The sequence below is a fragment of the Leopardus geoffroyi genome, chromosome B1 (assembly GCF_018350155.1).
Source record: "Leopardus geoffroyi isolate Oge1 chromosome B1, O.geoffroyi_Oge1_pat1.0, whole genome shotgun sequence".
NCBI lineage: Eukaryota > Metazoa > Chordata > Mammalia > Carnivora > Felidae > Leopardus > Leopardus geoffroyi.
The window spans coordinates 140,116,972-140,137,271 of NC_059327.1; the positions used below are offsets into that span (position 1 = coordinate 140,116,972).

Sequence of the window (20,300 nt, forward strand, 5' to 3'; positions counted from 1 at the left end):
ACTACATGAACTTTTTATCATAAAGCATCGATTTAAATAAAATATAAAGGAGGAGGGGATACTTCATTTTCCCCTTTCACCATACCCGTGAAACTGCAAGTTTTAAAAGCCATTTTCAACAACGGGGAGGTCACAGGTGGAGGTGATGGGGAGGAGACGGGAGGAAGTGCAGAATGAGTAAGCAGAGAATGTGAGTGCCCTTGGACCTTCAGCCCCGGCCCAAGATTGACAAGGACGGCCTACCTTGCCAGGAGATGAAATTCTTAATTATTTGGAACTTGGGGGTAACGCCAGTTGGATGGAATATTTTGAGGTACAACTTTCCGCTCCTAACGAGTTCTGCGGAGGCTTCTCCTCCCTCCCCCCCCCCCCTTCTGCCCACCGCCCCCGCCCGTTTTGGCTCTGCAAGTTGAAACTACAAACCAGGTTTACAAAGAGGAAGTTGCCTTAGGGAGGTAGACCCGCAGCAAGTACAGCTGCGAAGGCGCCGGCGGTAGTGGGGGTGGGGCGGAGGCCACCACCTCCCTTGGAATTGCTAGGCTTTGGTCTCGCAAACACAGAGTGCCTTTATGCACAGCTGCTGAAATAGGCCAGGCCTGCAGGCTATACGGATATGTTTAGTATCTAGGGGACACTTGTTTTTGTAAACTCCTTTTCCCCTTTCAAAATCTGGCAAACGTTAGTCAACTTGAACTCAGGCACGAACCCACAAGTGTGCGTGTGTGCTTTCAGATCAGGCCCCGCCCCCGCCCTCAGACGCAGGCTGACACCCAGAGAGAGACCTGGCCAGATCTTGCTCTTGGCCTTGATTGAAGCGGCTTCCCTGGAATCGCTAGCCCCAGGGCCTGCTCTGCCTCCTCCCCTAAAGGGGACCGCCCGGCTGCGCCGCGCCAGAGCAGAACACTGGGAAGAAAGTTTGGAGCGCGGGCGGGGGGAGTCGGGCCGCCGGAGGAAGGGAACGAGCGGACGGGGATCTCCGCTGCAAGTTTGCGCGGTCGTCCCCGCGTCCCGAGGGCGCCTGCCCCGCCCGGCACTGCAGCCGCCGGACATCAGCGCTCCGGGCGGAATGGGGCTTCGGGTCGGGGTCCGCGGCTGCCGCTAAAGGCTCGGCCAGAAGCCTGGAGCGAACTTCTCCTGAGCGCTGTCGCCGTGGGCCCTCATTGTCTGCAGGAACTCTGCGGAGGGGGAGGACTGGATCGCTCTTCCACTGGGATTCGTCAAGAGTTCCGGCGGCAGCTGCGGCGGTTGCAGTGTCTCCCTTTGTCCTCCTAGGACCTCCCTCCCTTCCTCTCTCCCTCCCTCAGTCAGTTAGTGGGTCCTGCTGCCCCGGGCGCCGGCGCCCTCGCTGCTCGCTGGCCCCCACCCCAGGGTGCGTCCCTGGTAACTCCTGCCACCTTAGCGTCCCCACCGAGTCGAGTCGAGGGGGCTGCGAGCAGGAGGCAGTCGCAGGCCCCTGGCCGCAGGATGGTGGCGGGGCTGTCCCTGGCCCGCAGTCCCGGGAGCTGGCTGGTCCCTGGGCTGTGGCTGCTGGTGCTCAGCTGTCCTGGGGGGCTGGTGAGCGCCCAGGAGCAGCCCTCCTGCAGAGGAGCCTTTGATCTCTACTTCGTCCTGGACAAGTGAGTGCTGGAGGGAGGTCCAGGGTCTTCTGTTGGTGGCACTGGATGAGCTGTGGCTGAGGAGACAGAGATGTGTGTGCTCTCTGGGGAGGGGTGTTGGAAACCCGAGGACGGGTACTTTGTGCCCTGTCCAAAGGGCAAGCGCTTTCTTATCTGTGCCGGCTGTGTGTGTGTGCGTGTGCGTGTGCGTGTGCGTGTGCGTGTGTGTGTGTGTGTGTGTGTGTGTACGTGTGTGTTGTGGGCGGGGGGGAGGTGATCGTAGGAGCCCGGAACTGCTGGGCTCTCTGGGGAAGTGGGGTAGTCACTGTTTGCCAGTCTTGGGGCCTCTTGGGAAATGGGAGCGTGTCTGTTTGGGGTAGCCGTCTGCATCTCTGTAACCCAGAAGGGCTTGTTCCTCGCGCCCCCCCCCCCCCGCCCGCCTTGTCCTTACCCCTCACTGGCTAGTTTGCCTGGTCTTCTCCTGATCACTGCGCTTTCATTGTGGCCAGGAAAACCTAGGGTCCACACACTCAGGGTGTTTTTCATTTGCTGTGAGGGGAGGTTGTGTTTATTTTGAAGAGTTGAGATCTACTCCAAACAATTGGGCAGGTGGTCCTAGAAGATGGCTTGATTTCCTTGATTCTTCTAGCGCCTAAGTTTTAGCTACTGATACACTTAAATTTTGCTTGAAGAGGAGGTCAGGTTACCCTATGTAAATATTTTTTGTTTTTGTTTTTGTTTTTTTCTGATCAGTTCGTTTTCATTTTACAGGTCTGGGAGTGTGGCAAACAATTGGATTGAAATTTACAATTTTGTCCAGCAACTTACAGAGAGATTTGTGAGGTATTTCTCCCACTTTACTTTTCTAGGCAGGGAGGTTTGAGGTGGAAGGAAGTAGACTGAAGTGTAAGGTATCCCTTTTTTGAAAACTTTTTAGGGAGAGTCTTTACTGAGATGTTGATTTTTCAGTGCCTCCAGATCATTATTACATACATGTAGTTATTAGGACAGCCCTTCAGTTGTTCAGGGCTTTTATCATCTGGATCCCAGAAATTTGGCTCAGGCCCTGGGGAAGCATCTTCAAATACTATTCCAAATGTCTTTTCCTTTCTGAATTTTCATCTGTTTTGAATTTAAGTTATGCTTTCTCATAATTTATCACATTAAACAAATTTTATGCTAATAGTATCCATAATATATTTTTCTTTCCACACAGTTCTTAGCATTGTAGAGGTCCTCATTAAGAAAAAAAAGTGTTGGTAAACTTCAAATGAACATGTGTTAATAACCCACTACCAGAAAAGGCACTTGTGTGTGTTTAAAGAAACGAGTTGTGTTTACCCAATGTGTGGGTGTGTGGCTGGTTTAAAATTTAACTGTTCTATATATGCAATAAGCCTTACTAGGAAAGACTGGTTTTCTCTCCTATAAAAAGCATAACTGCTATGAAATCCAGCTTACTCTCTTATTTAGAGGTAACTAGAAATTAGTGGCATCTCTGTTTAAAAATAACCCCAGGACACCAGGCTTTTGAGCCTTCTTTTTCCTTCTTTTTTTAAAGGAAAAAATGCAACGAGCAAATGCAAGTTTATCAAGATAATGCAAAGGACACAAAAAGGAGTGTATCATTAAATATTGCTTCTTTCAGTCTTGTTAGCCCAAATGTTTTCTGTAAAACAGGCTTGGATGATCAAAACATTTTGAAAGTCATGTTGCAAGTAACTTCAAACAATCTGTAGAGGCCTAGGCAATCCTTGCTTTCGGTTATTGGCAGCAGTAAACTTATCCCTATAAAAATGTATGCTTGTCCGTGTTCAATCATCAGTCTCCTGCTTAAGAAGCCAAGTATAACACTCTCATTTCTGGACAGGGTCTGAAGTAAAACTGTCTAGGAAAGAAAAATAAATAAGCCCTATATCTTTAAATGTTAAAGGCAGTAGAGACAGTTGTTTATAAATTTTCTGATTTAATCCGAGAGTGCAGAACGTATCACACAGATTTTGATCGAAAGCAACGGATCCTTTCAATACAACGTTTTTAAGAAGTGGGGCCTTTATTTATTTGGTCTGGTTTGCACGTTGGAATTCTGTAATACACAGTTCTCTGGCTCAAATTTAGTTGCTTAGTTACTGACTCATAAAACATTGTAGGAAGTGAATAAAGGGTGACTGCTGCAGAGAATGACTTCAAATATGGATAAGTCTTTGAGATCATTCTGATCTTCAGTTTACAGATCTTTGTTTCCTATGGGCAGTTTCAGGTCTTAGTAATAGTTGCATAGAGTATCATGGAGTCAAGAACCATTACGTGAGATAAATGCCTAAGCTTAAAGGATGTAGCTAACTGGGGCAGGTGTTGCCATATAGAAATATGATGTTTGAGACTTGGGCAACTGAAAATGTCTAATCAAACTCATTGCTTGGTCTCTTTCACATTGTCCATGGCACTCTATAAGTATTCTTACTTCCAGATAGCTTTTGTTTGAACTCCTATCGTAATTGTGGTGATTAAATCAAACCAGCTGCTCCGTAGCCCTAAATATTGTTAATGACAATCACTCAGAAGGGTCTGGCTTCCTTTAAGGAGATGAGGTAGAACCAAGGGAAGAAGTGTTTTCTACAAAAGGATTTTACATTGGCCTAGAATTTATCTTTCTAGTTAGTCTCTTCCTTAAATGGCCCTATGGGTCATGGAGGATTGCTTGAGTGCTGAGAAGCACTGGTTGAATCCAAAATGGCTTATGCAGTAATGTTAAGCAGAGTTAGTGTATCTATTTAGGGAGTTCTATTTAAAAGAAGCCTGGACCATCAGAGTCCGATTTTAACTGAGACTCCGTAACTATATATCTGTATTGTATCAATATTTCTTTTAAAAATGTTTTAACTGCCTCTTTTCTTATTTTGCAGCCCTCAAATGAGATTATCTTTCATTGTATTTTCTTCTCAAGCAACCATTATTTTGCCATTAACTGGAGACAGGTTAGTGCATTATCATTTCACTGTAGGCTCTTAGTAGAGACTAATCTGGAAGGAATGATTGATATTTCCAAGTGGTGATTCGGTCCTCTCAGTGGACTCAAACAAATGCACAGACAATTCAGCTCTCTTCACTAATAGAAAGGAAAGGAGGTATGCGTAATATAAAAGACCAGATAATCTGAAAATCAATATCATTCGTATTGTCCATGGAATGTACAATGAAACCCAGATCTCTGCCTTAGTGGTGTATTTGCTGCTTTCTACCTCTCTTTTGCTATAAGTAGTTCTACATCTTTCTTGTTTAAATGTAATATATTAATCGACTAGGAATTTGCAGAACATTAGGGAGGAGAGAGATATAGATCTCTTTGTATAATTACTAGATTCAGGAGACATCACAGATCTTCAGTCTTATGCTGAGGTCCACCGATGCTAAATATATTTATCCTTGTAAAGGAACTTGCTAGTTTTATTTATAATGCATATACATATAATATTATATATAAATTTATAAATATATACAAATAAAATATATATTATATGTTTAAATATATATAAAGATATATAAATACAAATACAAAGATTATACATGTAAATGAAAAAAATATATAATCTTGTGAAAGCTGTGTTTTGCTTAATATGCAGATTTCTGAAAAGTTATACTTGAATACAGCTTTTTTTTATAAATTATTTTTTTCTTTAAAAATGTCAAGAGAACATAATTCTTACTTGTTTGTTTCAATTTTTTATTTAAATTTTAGTTAAGGAACCATAATATTTAAAAGGACTCAGGGAAAGAACTTATTTATACTTCACAGAATTAATTTGGAAATTATGTTTATATATATGTACATATACATATGTATATACATATATATATATATATATAAACTTTTTTCTTTTTTTTTTTAATTTATTTATTTTGAGAGAGAGAGAGCACGAACATGGGAGGGGGAGAGAGGGAGAGAGAGAATCCCAAGCAGGCTCCATACTGCCAATGAAGAGCCTGACGTGGGGCCTGAACCCATGAACCTATGAACCTGAGATCATGACCTGAGCCAAAACCAAGAGTTAGATACTCAACCGACTGAGCCACTTAGGTGCCTATATATATATATATATATATATGTACCTACATGTATATACATGAATGAACTTATAATTTATTTGTGCTTTAAGTTTTACTTTTTCTGGAGAGGAAATAAGCTCTGTAGGTGAGGAGTCCAGCTTATGCCTTCAGTCGTCTCATCAATACTTTCCTTCCATACTTTCTTGTATGCATCTGTGTGCCATGAAGAGCCAGAGCAAGAGTAGTCCCTTATAACCCAGCTACAATAGCTTTCTATACCTGGTAATTTAATACTCTTTGCCTCCATGAGAAGAAATTTTGTTCATTGCCCAGATTAATTTTCAAAGAAACAGCTTTGGATCCAGATAGTTCTAATGGAGTCTATTCATTAAGAGAAAGAAAGAACAGTGTTAACACTTATGGGGTGGATATGCAGGGAAAAGCACTTAGCATAATGCCAGACACATAGTAGACTCTCAGTAATTGTCACCTGCATATGTTGTGCCAGGTTCTCTGTTAGGCACTTTACATATGGATCTTCCAGCACTTGGAAGATGAAGTGTAGTCATTGGTCAGCAAAATTGGTATTGCTTAGACATGCGTGGAAATGGTTTAAATCGTTAATCTAAATTAGAGATTTTTCCTTTATCACTGGTTGAATCTAATTGAGGAAAGGAATGGGATAAAGAGGCTTCTATTTCAAGAGGCAGCATAAACATAAGCATTTTGCGGTTAAGAGTCACTGAACCAACGTACTAGCCAAATGGTCATGGGCAAGATACTTAATCTCTTGATGCCTCAGTTTTGTCCATTTATTTGCGTAATGATTACAGTGATGATTGTGATAACAATATCCGCCTCATAAGATTGTTGTGAGAACTAAATTCAGTGAATGTGGAGAATGCAGGACAGAGTCTGGTACGTTTGTATTCAGGAGATGAAAGCTTTGTTGTTGTGATTATTTATTACTATTATTATTGTTTGGATCTAGGGAATATGTAGTATTTTAGTGGTTAGCGAGGAATTATGCTTATTTAAAGGGACAATTGTCCTGCTTGAAAGGATTTATAATATTCTAGGAGAAATTTCAGTAATGCTACTTGCAACTTATATACAGTTTGCTCCTTTCTCTCTTAAATAGGGATACATGCAGTTTTAATGAATTGCACTATTTGCGACATGCTGAACCAGTATGGGATGGCAGAAAGTGCACTAAGAGGGCCTAGGTTACAATTACAGCTGTCCCACGTACTGATTTAGAGACTTGGAGCAAGCCATCTACTCAATGTGTCAGTTTTTATGTCCATGAACTTCGGATATAATTGGCCATATTTTTTTTCTCTTTTTGTAATTTTTATTATTGATTATCTGCTATTTTCTTAAGAGAGTTATGAAGGTCAAAATAAGACATTGCATAAAAAAGTACTTTGTATATCACAGGACAAAGGATATTATTTCTTAGTTGTTCTTTTACTAGTTTTATTTTATTAAATCAGTAACTTCTCAAATTTCTGTGGTTCTGTGTATTTGGATATAGGGTCACTTGTCATCTATTACACATTCTCTGGTGTGTGGAAATCTTTCACATATTTAGATGCAAAATCACTGAACAAATGTTTCCGCTACTATTGTGGATCTTTGTTTCAAAGCCTAGAAATTGGAATTCTACATGTGAACACTCTTGATGTCACATATCACATTCACAAAGAGAGCCGGGTAAATGGGAAACATGGCAGATTTCACAATTTTGGTTCTGTTGCTCATAAATCTACAGTACAGTGATTATTATGAGAAGTACTGCTTTCATGTTTTTCAGAGTATTGCTAAGTATTTTCAGTAGAGATGAATCAAGATTGGAAGGCAGTAAGTCCTTATGATAGTGCAGCGTCTTCTTATGGGGTTTCAGCATGGGGTCCACTACTATGCAAATACATGAATAGAATAATAAACTTGGCAAGAAGGGATCAGTTATACATTTTGCATACTCATAATATAAAAACTTTACTCTTTTAAGTGTTTCAGTGAAATACTTTCTTCTTTTCTCTCACCCCCATGATTTTTGTCCTCTGTGTATCTGTTAGCCCATTCTTCCACCTACCTACTTACCTGCTTGCCTACCTTATATATGATGTACTGAGCATTATGGGCTCTGGGACCGACACAGAGATGAATAATCTAGTGTGTGTGAGAGGAAGGAGTGTGCACATACACATAAATAGCTCAGGGCTGTATCATAGGATCAGATAGGAGAAAAGTGCCATGTTGATTCAATATGGACAAATCCAGCCTCCCAATAATAGAGATTTGAATCAGGACTAATTTTAAAAGATATTTTTTTGCTATTAGGCTGCATAATTGGGGATGGTGAACCATGCTCACTTCAGTTCAATGTGATCTTAATGATGTAAAAGTGATTTAGTTGAAAACATTTAGTGAACAGTTATTATGTGCTAGGCAATGTGCAAAATGCTTTCCATTCATTACCTCATTTCATCCTCATATTAATACATGTAATACATACTATTATTATCTTAACTTTACAAATGAGGAAATATCAGCTAAGAAACGTAATGTAGCTTATCCAAGGACATACACTTAATAAGTGGGGAGCAGTATATTAGCCAGAATACTCTTTTAAAGTATAAAGTAGAGCATGTCACGCTCATGCTTAAGGCAGTTCTAATGGCCTAGAAGAGAAGGCACATGTCTCCTGGTGGCCTAAAAGCCCTACCTGATGGCTTTACCCAGTCCTCCTCTACAACATTGTGTGCCGCAGTTTAGCCCACTGATCTTTCCATTCCCTGAGGTGACTGAACTTGTTTCCAGGTTACAAATTTTGCTCTCCCTCTGCCCCAGAACTTCCCTGGCCAGCTCATTCTTACCATTTAGACACCATCCCATGTGTCCCCTTCTCTGAGACCCCTAGCCTACAGGATCAAGTCTACAGGAACCCTGGCCCTCCTCCCCAGAAATCTGTCACAATACTCTATTTGGTTATCAGTTTTTGAAATTGTTCTATTAATTAATTAATTTTTATCTCCATCACCCTACCATAAATTGTGAGAGAGCAGAGGGGTCTTCTTTGTCTTGTTCGTTCATATATTCAACACCAGAACAGAGCCTGGCACACAGTAGACGCTCAACAAATACTTGTTGAATGAATGGTTGAATTGGTCTGACACTAGAACCTGAATTATTAAGTACTGTCATATATTTTCTTTCTTTGAGAAATGAGAAATGATGACTTAGATTTTCTTTCCTATTCTTATAGATCAGTTATAAACATTTCCAACTCTCTCTTTTTGAATATATTTTTTAAAAATTTAATGTTTATTTCTGAGAGAGAGAGAGCATTCATGAGTGGGGGGAGGAGCAGAGAGAGAGGCAGACACACACTCCAAAGCAGGCTCCAGATTCTGAGCTGTCAGCACAAAACCTGAAGTGGGACTAGAACTCACCAGTGGTGAGATCATGACTTGAGCTGAAGTTGGACGCTTAACTGACTGAACCACCCAGGTGCCCCTCCGATTGTCTTTTTAATATATTTGTTCCCCATATTAAAAATAAATCATATAATTGTTTGACCTGAGCAGTTTCCATAGGCAAACTTACAGAAAATTAAATAGAAGTCATTTGATTAAGTTTAGATAATATATACATTTCTGTTATTTAAAAGGATTTCTTCTAATTCCTTAAAATCTGAGTTAAAAATTTACTTGTAATAAAATAGCCCTTCATAAGAATTGGGAACTTATAAATTGATTCATTTATTTTGCACAGAAATTTGACAGTATCTGTAGAAGGTTAGAAGGTTCCTATCAGCCATTCTACTTTTTAGGACCATGTTCCACTGAAATACTAGCACCAGTGTGCAAAGATAGGTATGTGCAAAATTGGACACTGCAGTGTCGTTCATAATAGTGAAAAACATTCAATCTAGATGCTTATCAATTGATACTGTAATTAAAACATATATATATATATATAGAATGGGATACTATGTAGTCATTAAGTGAATTGGAAAATCCATATATATTAACATGAAAATATATTTAAGATACATTAATTGGGAAAAGCAGGAACAGTCTGCTAAGTATGATATTATTTTTCTAAAATAAAAACAAAAAATCTTTAACTGTTTTTATGGTGTGTGTGTGTGTGTGTGTGTGTGTGTGTGTGTGTGTGTGTCTGTGTGTGTGATCATAAATGCATGGAAAAAAGTCTGGAAAATGTGCAACAAACTGCTAAGGACAATACTGTCTTCTCAGTGAGATTCAGGGTGGGGAGAATCTTAATTTTTTAATTTCCATACACTTTGGTTATTCAATTTTATTTCAACATTAATTTATTATTTGTAAAAATTTAAATAAATGCTCAAATTAAAAAAAAGGGGGGGTTAGAGAGAAAGCATTTGGGAATAACATATCCAATTGCTACCTTGGAGGGTCCTGAAAGCTCCTTGTTAAAATGAAAACACCAGGAGTGGACCTTGAGTCAAGTAGACATGGAAACTATATACTAGTTGTGTACCTTGGGCAAGTAATTTCATCTCTTGTCGGCCAATTCTTGTCTGTTAAAAGGAGCTAATCATTTCTCCCGTAGAGCAAGGTGGGGATGATTAAAGACATATGATGCATGAGAAGTCCTAACTGATGTTGGTTGGAAAGGGGTCTCAGTCTGAGATGGGATTTGGAGGTTATCAGTGTATACTACCATCATTATTTTCATCCTAATGTGCAAGGATTCTAACAGTAGTATGGAGACGTCAAATGAATTTGCGCGAAGTGACACGGCCAGGTAGTGAGAGCTGGGATTCACGCCCAGGTCTGACTCCTGAGTGTAAGCACTTAACCACTGCATTGCCTCAGAATTTCTATGTTCCCTCTTCCCCACATCTCACAATTAGTCAGAATTTGTCATAATTCAAAGACGCATTCATCCTCCAAATTTACTCTGTTCTCTTACAAACTTTTTTGCAGTTTATCCGTCATGCATTAGGTGAGAAGTGACTATAATTTTTTGGTTGTTGGTAATTATATTAGGGAAGTAATTACTTCTGCTTACAAAAGTAAGTTTTGGCCAGACATTGTACTAATCCTGAGAGGTCTGGGCAAGATAGCAGCTCAGATTCTAGTCATGGATGTGCTAATAGTTACTTTCAGTGCAGTCCTACATCTGCTTTATATTCTAGGAAATTAAATACATTGTTACTCAGACCTGGGAGACAAACCCCCATCCTGAAGTGGTTAAATGTAGAGGTCAATTTCTCATGCCTCAGTAAAGCATAGTGAAATGGCATAAAAATATACACAAACTGCAGCAAGTATGGACTTCAGGTGTGAACCATGTAGCATACATTAGTAAGTGTAGACTAAATTGGAGGGAATGTTTTTCACAAAAAACAGATTGTGCAGAGCATCTTGTAAGCAGATAGTTTTGAGTCCAGGACTGTTACCTTGGATTCTTTGGTTTGGACTTTGGGCCACGGAGACATTGGCATATGTTGGTCTTAGAGTGACATGCTAAATAAACAATGAGCAAGTTTTTATATAAAGTACAATAAAGTTAGCTAAACCTGTTAGTTCCTAAGATATTACAATGCATTAGCAATGTTTGTGCTTAGAAGATAACTCCTTCCCTGCTTTGTAACCTTTAAACATTTTTTTTTTTTTAAATTTTTTTTTTTCAACGTTTATTTATTTTTGGGACAGAGAGAGACAGAGCATGAATGGGGGAGGGGCAGAGAGAGAGGGAGACACAGAATCGGAAACAGGCTCCAGGCTCTGAGCCATCAGCCCAGAGCCCGACACGGGGCTCGAACTCCCGGACCGCGAGATCGTGACCTGGCTGAAGTCGGACGCTTAACTGACTGCGCCACCCAGGCGCCCCGCTTTAAACATTTTTTAAGTTGAGGAGCTAGTAGAGAGCAATTACTTTTTTGCAGTTTATCCTTCATGCAGTATGTAGTATAGTAGTATATAATAACATGATTAAATAAAGTGGGTATATTTCAGTGAATGGACAGATTTTCCTTCATTATTTTTTTTCTAATTTTATCAGCTTGGTTAATATCGTGTTTTGTTATTATTATTTTTTTAATGTTTATTTTTTGAGAGACAGAGACAGACCAAGCATGAGCAGGGGAGGGGCAGAGAGAATGGGAGACACAGAATTCGAAGCAGGCTCCAGGCTCTGACCTGTCAGCACAGAGCCTGATGCGGGGCTCGAACTCATGAACCGTGAGATCATGACCTGAGCTGAAGTCAGAGGCTTAACTGATTGAGCCACCCAGGCGCCCCAGTATCATGTTTTATTAATGGAAGGAGACAGTAAAAGTAGTAGATGGAGTTTATTGAGCACTTACTATGTGTCAGAGATTTTGCTAAGTGCCTTATATGCAATAGCTCAGGTAGAGTACTAAGGACTAAAGTGCTAAGTGGATTGTAAATTATTGGTAATTTGTAGAGATGTAAAATAACACCTTGAGAACAGTGTTTCATATTCTACTCAATCTGCTAAATTTTACCTTCTAGAAAACATTTAATTGGGGCACCTGGGTGACTTGTTCATCTCTTGATTTTCGCTAAGGTCATGATCCTGGGGTCATGGGATAGAGCCCCACGTTGGGCTCTGTACAGAGCATGGAGTCTGCTTGGGATTCTCTCTCTCTCTCTCTCTCTCTCTCTCTCTGCTTGAAAGCATGCTCTCTCTCTCTCTCAAAATAAATAAACATTAAAAAAACTGTATAATTCTATGTAATTGGCTGAGCATCACAAAGTTACTGCATCGCTACATTTTGTTCACAGTTACTATTTATTTCAAGAATTAATGTTCCTGGCTAATAATCTCTTGAGGACAAACAGAATTGACGTATGATACAAATACTTATAACATTTATGCACATGCACTTATCTAAATTGGCATTTGGTAGCATAAGTATATGAAGCTTTGTAGCTTTTGTGGTGGATTGTTCTGTGGCTTCCATTTAAGTAAAGAACACATACAAACAGGGGCGCCGGGGTGGCTCAGTCGGTTCAGCGTCCGACTTTGGCTCAGGTCATGATCTCGCGGTTCGTGAGTTCAAGCCCCGCGTCAGGCTCTGTGCTGATGGCTCAGAGCCTGGAGCCTGTTTCAGATTCTGTGTCTCCCTCTCTCTCTGACCCTCCCCCGTTCATGCTCTGTCTCTCTCAGTCTCAAAAATAAATAAACGTTAAAAAAAAAAAACAACTTAAGAACACATATACACACATATATTTAAGTACATAATTAAATTACATATATTTAAGTTTATAAATTCATTTAAATATAAAGTTTACAAATCTGGTGTGGACCTATGGCTGACTTTAACCATTAGAGTTCAGCCCATGAAAACATGGAACTAAGCCTTAATAAGGCATGGGAGTTTCCTTTCTTGTGCTCCTGGTAGCCAGCTGTCATATAAAAACTTTGATTACCCCAAGACCACCATCGTAAGAGGAAATCCAACCTAGCCATGTGGAGAAGAGAATGATCAACAGTCCTAGCTGAGCTACGCAGTAGCCAGCACCAGTTCTGACTTGCCAACCATGTGAGTGAAGCATTTCAACTCTTCTAGCCATTCCTACTTCCTAGCTGACAATGTGTGAAACTTAGGAAGTGCCCATTCAATGCACAGGTTTATGAGGAATAGTAAATTATGTTTTTTACCACTAATTTTAGTGTAGTTGATTATGGCCAAAATGGAAATGTGACTGAGGTAGGTGCCAAATGACCTTGAAGAGATTGATAGTGAAAACTGGAAGGGCAGTGAGCAAAATTGTTAAATTGGAGGTTGAAGCAGAAAGGACCATTGTCCTTTGGTGGTAATGTGCAAAATAGAAAATGTACATAATTTGATACATGGGGATCTCATAAAATTTTTAATTTTTTTTTTTTAGTGTTTATTTTTCAGAGAGATAGAGGGAGACAGAGTATGAGTGGGGGGAGGGGCAGAGAGAGAGGGAGACGCAGAATCTGAAGCAGGCTCCAGGCTCTGAGCTGTCAGCACAGAAACCATGAGATCTCCCAAACCATGATATCATGCCCTGAACTGAAGTCAGACGCTTAACCAACTGAGCCACCCAGGCGCCCCAATCATAAAATTTTTAAAGGGCTTTTTTTCAACTTGGATTAAAAGAGATAGAGATTTCAAAATGAGAGACTTCTGGGCTTCAATTTTATATGGGCAGGAAAGAATCACACGTGGTTTACTTACGAAAAAAGAATGACTCAGAAAGTAAAACCAAAGCCCAGAGGATGGAGCTGAAAGCCACAAAGATACAGTTCCCCTAAGTAGAGCTGAGCCCTAATCAAAGAATTGGGAATATCCACAGAGATGAAATATGACACTTCTGGTACCAATTTCTCTTTTGATTCATGACAAAACACCCCAAAACTTAGGGGCTTAAATAAGAACAATTTTATTACCATTAACGATTCTGTGGTTTGAGGGCTTGGCTGGGAGGTTTCTCTGCCCCATGTGGTATTACCTGGTGCTGTAGTCACAGAGGCTGGTTTGTTTGTGTTTGAGGCTGGTTGTTGATTCTGGAGCTCAGCTAGAGCTGTTTAGTGGAATAACTTGATTCTCCTCCATGGGACCTCTGAATGTGGCATAGTTTCTAACAGCATGATAACTGGGTTCCAAGAGAGAGCATTCCAAGAGCAAACATTACAAGATGAAGAAAACAAAATCCCTGGTTTTCTTAAAGGTTGGACTTAGATGTCCAACAACATCACTTCTACCTTATTCTATTGCCAAACGGTAACAGGAGTAGACCAGATTCAAGGGGAGAGGAGATAAATGTCATCTCTTGATGGAAGAATGGGCATACATGAGTGGGAAGGAATTGACAGAGGTCATATTTGGAGATTATCTACTAGGGATTTTATAAAAAGTAATAATGAAATTCCAAGATGAATCTCTTCTGAAATAAATACGTTAAGTTAGAGAAAAAAATATAAAACTTGTATATAACCAAAATAACAAATGAGATAGGTGATTTTGGTGCTAGTCTTCAGATTCTAGTATGACCCATAATCCATCTCAGTAATTTTAAATGCCAAGTGTCCTTTACTTTTATTATTTATTATTACTCTTTTCCTCTCATTCCTTTTGTTGTTTTCTATATATTAAAATATTTATTAACAACATTAATACATTCCCTTTTGTGATTTTAATATTACCATTATGTCCTTCTTGAGTTATGTTAGAATAGATTGGCACATTCTGCTTTATCTCCATGATTTTGGATGGTATTATTAAATTTAAACTCTCAAGGACTTAATAATTAACAATATGCAGAAATACTTTCTAATACAACGTGAGGATAGAAGTTTTATTAGTTAGAAATGACTGAAAATTTAAAAAAATATCTTAAAAATTTGTGCGATAAAAGAAGAACATTTTGAGATTGTTGGTATTTGACTGTTTACTCAAGAGCCATAGTGAACCTTATGCATATGATTTGTAGTTCGTGGGATTTAATGTACAGTTTTAAAATGGTGTGTTTCATCAGGGACGATTAAAGGGATAGTTCTCAAATGAGGCTTATAAACCATGACTAACAAAGCTGATAATTCATGCTTATGTTCTCTTTTATGGATAAAGAGATAGTACAGTGAATAGACATAAAGTTGGTATTGATAATTGAATACTTATGTGCCATGCAGTATACTAAGTGTTTTACATATAATAGTATCTTTAATTTTTATAACAACTCTACTATGTAAGTACTACCATCACCCCCATTTTTCAGGTGGGAGAAATGGAAGACTAGAGAGGTTACATAACTTACCCAATGTTGCAAGACTAAGAGGCATTAGGGCTAGGAACTGAGGCCAAGGCCCCATTGCTTGACCTGTATGCTACATTCATTATTTGATGCAGAGTGGCATAATGAAAGAATTGAGGGTTGGCTTGTGGATGACCCCACTCCATCCCTGACACATTATGTGATAAGAGAATAATAACTAATGTCTACGTAGCACTCACTTTGTACCAAACACATATACATATGCATTATATGATAGGTTTTCCAGAAGAGTAACATAGCAATGAAAATGAGAAACTATAATGAGGATTTGTTTTGGGTGCTAGTCACTTTCTTCCTCCTGTCTCTCTCCTAATACCCTCTCTGACCAGTCACTTACTTCCTTTCGAATGCTCAAAGGTGCCAAATAACATTATGTTGTAAATATCATAGTGGACACCCAATAAATACGTATAAAATGAATGAATGAAAACCCAACTGGAGCAGGCATTATTATTTACATTTTATGGATATGGAAACTGAGCTCCAGGAGATTAAATAACTGCTGGTATTATACAGTTCGTTAGTTGCAGAACCAGACTTGCAGTTCATTTTTAATTTGCTCTAATCCTTGAGTCTTCCTACCTCATTACATAGCTTCCCATTTAACTTCTTTCCAGGAGTTCACTATAACTCTTTCCTCTCTTCTTTTTCCTTTTCCTCCTTTCTGGTTTCTATATCAAAATGTTCAACTCTCAGTTTGCTGGGTGAGCTCTCCTTAGAATCAAGGAGAAAGTAGACTGGGTGAACAAAATCCTACTAGCACAGGAAATGACTAATATCAACTTAACAACAATAGTAGCTACAGCTTAGTCAGTACTTATGTGCCACTGAATCCTCACAATGGCCCCATGGGGTAGATATTTTCACCTCTATTTTACAGATGAAGAAACAAGATAGGGCTTGGAATTAATCTGTATTATCTCTGGCTGTAAGCTGTACCATCTGAGAAAGCATATTGTACAATTTAAAAGATTATCCTAGGTACCCCCCAGCCCCTTCAGTAGAGGACTGACTGGCAAAATAGTTAAGGAAAAGAGCATTCCAATAACATGCAAAGGTTTTTAAATTAGTTTAGATTAGAAGTTCTTAATTCTGGCTGCACATGAGAATGCTCTGGGGAGTTTCTAAAAAATACCTGAATCTTTCACAAAACAAGTAAATTAGAATCTCTTCAGTTAGAGCCCTGAAGAGGTTTTTTTTAAGCCCATCATTGATTCCAGGGTACAGCCACGGTGGAGAACTAAGGTGCATCTGTAGAGATGTGTGTGGACTATTTGTGAGCCCTTCTCATATCACCACATAGATTCAGTGTTCACTTGCGGTGGGTGCTCAGCAGGGGGATATAGATTGACTAAAATCTGGAAAGAGCTTTGAAATCTGAAAAGTTCAATTACCGTACAGATATACTGTATAAACATAATGTCCTTAGTCACAGGTAAAAGTTACTTAAAATAAAAAAAAAATGTGCCTCAATTGTGTTAGTTGGGCAAGTTAGAATTCTTTGCCAACCATTTTATTATGCCCCTATTTACAATATATATTTATGTTTAGTTATGACATCTTGAACACTTTTCAAAATCCAAAGTGTTCTATGCGTGGGGAAAAGCCATTGATGTAGCACATTATATGGCAGCTGTAGTTGCTGTGTTTCCTTTCCTTCTCTTGTCTTTTTGTCCTTTCCCTTCCCTTTTATCTCTTCCTTTCCCTAGTCAGCAGAGAAATTTGAAAGATACTAACAGGGTGGAAAGTGTTATTTTATAGATTTAAAAAATGAGTCTGTGTGTTTTTGCCTTTCTTCCCTGTCCCTCTCTCTCTTTCTCTCTCTAATCAGTATAATTACAACATAAAAAAGAAAGAGTTGATTATACATTTTGGCCCCCTGATTCTCAACAAAAAAATTGGAGCTTTAATGTCCCATTTTACTTGTTTCAAGTCTCTTTCCAAAAAGTATTTGAGGCGTCACTGAACATAATAACATTGCAGAAAGATAACAACATAAACAAAAGAAAAGTTAAGATCTTGCGAAAGAGGATGTAGCAATAGGTTAATCGTAGGAGCGTAGCAGAATTCTGTGAATGAGTAAGAAATTTACCATGGGCTTCCCAATAATCAGGGCAAGAAACAGTTCACGTAGTTGTAGTTAGCAGAATGGAGGAAGTATGTAGCGATTACTCAGGGATGACAAGAAACTTCTGCCTCGAGACCTTATAGGGGACATTATGTGTTATGATAGCAGTGCCCTTGACTACCGCTTCACAACAAATACCAAAGTAGTTTTGGTATCTCTCTTCCTGTAGTTGAAGACCTAAAGCTAAAACCAAACTTGGTGAGGATGATCTAAGATGCTGTGGGATTTGAGCTTTGTAATGTGTAAATATTTTTTTGTTTTTATCATTCCTCACTTGCCTTTTTTTTTTAAGAGTCTTCTTCAAGTCTTAGTGTAGATGAATGAGTCCTGTTTTTAACCTTCAACATCATTTGCTTTCCCCTAAATTAGCTGTTTACGAATAGACAAATTTAGAACTTCTTTTTAGTGGCTTGGGAGTTTTTGAAGCCCTGAGATCTGCCCTGTCTTGTTTTAGTTTTCCTTCCCCCTAAAGTGATACTTGTTGAGGCAGTAGAGGCTGACAGACTGTGTGGTTACACTGGAAGGAGATAAGACCAGGGCTCGTGTGTGTTGATGTTGACTGTGGGCAAGAAACGCTTTTCCTCTAGGGACAGTGCGGCTGCAAAAGGAATGATGGAATTCAGTGCTATGTAGAATGTTATGGTATCAGGTGTGGGTATGGATAGAAAAGCCAGGGGCACTCTACTTCTAATGAAATGAGCTAGCTGAGACATCCCTTCCAAAAAATCTCTGAATTCCACACTGGGCAAGTTCATTTAACTTAGAGTTGTCTGCTGCTGTTGTCTGGTGTCTGGTTCTCAGAAGTAATTAAAAGGTGAAGTGAATCTAAGCTGAATGGAGAGGGTGATTTTTACCTTGCAGAATCTGTGTAAACTTAAATTTCAGTTTTCTTTTTCATTTCCTTTTTGGTAGCAAACAATGCTTGAGGCCATGCTACCACCCATTTCTGGGAAGCATCAAATAGTTGGTTTTTGTCCGCATTGAGACAGCATCAGCTTCAAGTTGTTTCTGTAGACACTAAACATAAATATTTAGGTAAAACAAGCCTATAAATTATGTGATTTACTCCATCATCTGTGGAATTAGAAATCTCTTTCCTAGGACAGATTGAAACATTTATTGAACACTTACTTTGTAAAAGGCATTATAGGGGCCCCTGGGTGGCTCAGTCGGTTAAGCCCCCGACTTCGGCTCAGGTCATGATCTCACGGTCCGTGAGTTCGAGCCCCGCGTCGGGCTCTGTGCTGACAGCTCAGAGCCTGGAGCCTGTTTTGGATTCTGTGTCTCCCTCTCTCTGACCCTCCCCCATTCATGCTCTGTCTCAAAAATTAAAAAAAAAAATAAAAAAAAAAGGCATTATAATAAGCAGTAAGTGCAGAGTAAGGGGATACATTATAAATGATAGACACAGTGATAGCCCACTGTAAACTTGCATTCTAGTTGAGAAGTTAAAATATGAGATTCAGTTAAATTAAATTAGTTACATTATTTCGAAGTAGAATGTTTTTGAGAGCCAAAGTGTTCTTTAAAGTAAAAGTTGAACAAGGGTCTATTTGCGGTACCTTACAAGAAAGAGTGTGATTAAATTAAAGATAGGTTCATAATAGGCTGATTTTATTTTATTTTATTAAAAAAATTTTTTTTTAATGTTCATTTATTTTTGAGACAGAGAGAGACAGAGCATGAATGGGGGAGGGTCAGAGAGAGGGAGACACAAGAATCCGAAACTGGCTCCAGGCTCTGAGCTGTCAGCGTGGGGCTCAACGCAGGTCTCGATCTCACGGACCGCGAGATCATGACCTGAGCCGAAGTCGGCTGCTTAACCGACTGAGCCACCCAGGCTCTCCCAGAATAGGCTGATTTTAAACCAGGTATTAAGAGAGACAGAGATGGTAGGAGGAGATGACTGAATCAGGAAGGAAGAAGATTAAGATCATACTTTGAAAGTTGTCTTGTGTTTTTGGAACATTTCTTGAAATGGAAAACTTGTCTGATAATAATTTTCATTGCCATATCAACATATAATCAAGAAGTTACTTTTAAAACATGATTGGAGCTCTGGTAAATGGTTCATTTATTTCAAGTATTTGACATACAACATTGCTGCATAAGTTTTTGTTTTTTTTTTTTTTACTATTTCTGACATGTTTAAATAGTGTATTACACACACACACACATGTTTATGTATGACTCCAGTAGTTCCTTGATGTTCAGATAATTCACTTTTTATAATTAATTTTTCATCTATCATTCTTAGTAGTGCAGGTGCTCTTCATGTTTTATTTAAAGTATTATATTTCAGGGGCGCCTGGCTGGCTCCATCAGTTAGGCGTCTGACTTCAGCTCAGGTCATGATCTCATGGTCCGTGGTTTTGAGCCCCGTGTCGGGATCTGTGCTGACAGCTCAGAGCCTGGAGCCTGCTTTGGATTCTGTGTCTCCCTGTCTCTGTCCCTCCCCCCCCCCCCCCATCTCTCTCTCTCTCTCTCTCTCAAAAACAAACATTAAAGAAAAAAAATTAAAAAAAAAGTATTATACTTCAGTTTACCATTGCAAGGCTCTTCTGTTTAGAAAGGTATTTTTCTTTGCTTCTTTTTAAAAACTAAAATTTCAAAAACAATATGTTAAGATCTCTCTTCTGGTCTTTTAAACTTAACATTTTTATTTTTTTTTATTTTTTTATTTATTTATTTTTTTTTCAA

General features: G+C 39.3%; 1 protein-coding gene across 2 annotated transcripts in view; it reads left to right on the forward strand.

Moving 5' to 3' along the window:
* The first annotated feature begins 226 nt into the window (after positions 1–226).
* Positions 227–20,300, forward strand: part of ANTXR2 (ANTXR cell adhesion molecule 2) — a 154,169-nt gene continuing 134,095 nt past the window's right edge. The window contains exons 1-3 of one of the 2 annotated variants that reach the window (XM_045473627.1): positions 227–313; positions 2,367–2,438; positions 4,502–4,573. In XM_045473627.1, coding sequence (XP_045329583.1) covers positions 255–313; positions 2,367–2,438; positions 4,502–4,573 — 203 coding nt within the window. In that variant the 5' untranslated portion in view covers positions 227–254. Of the gene's footprint in view, positions 314–751; positions 1,617–2,366; positions 2,439–4,501; positions 4,574–20,300 lie in introns of those variants that run through there. The other variant, XM_045473626.1, reaches the window with a different exon arrangement.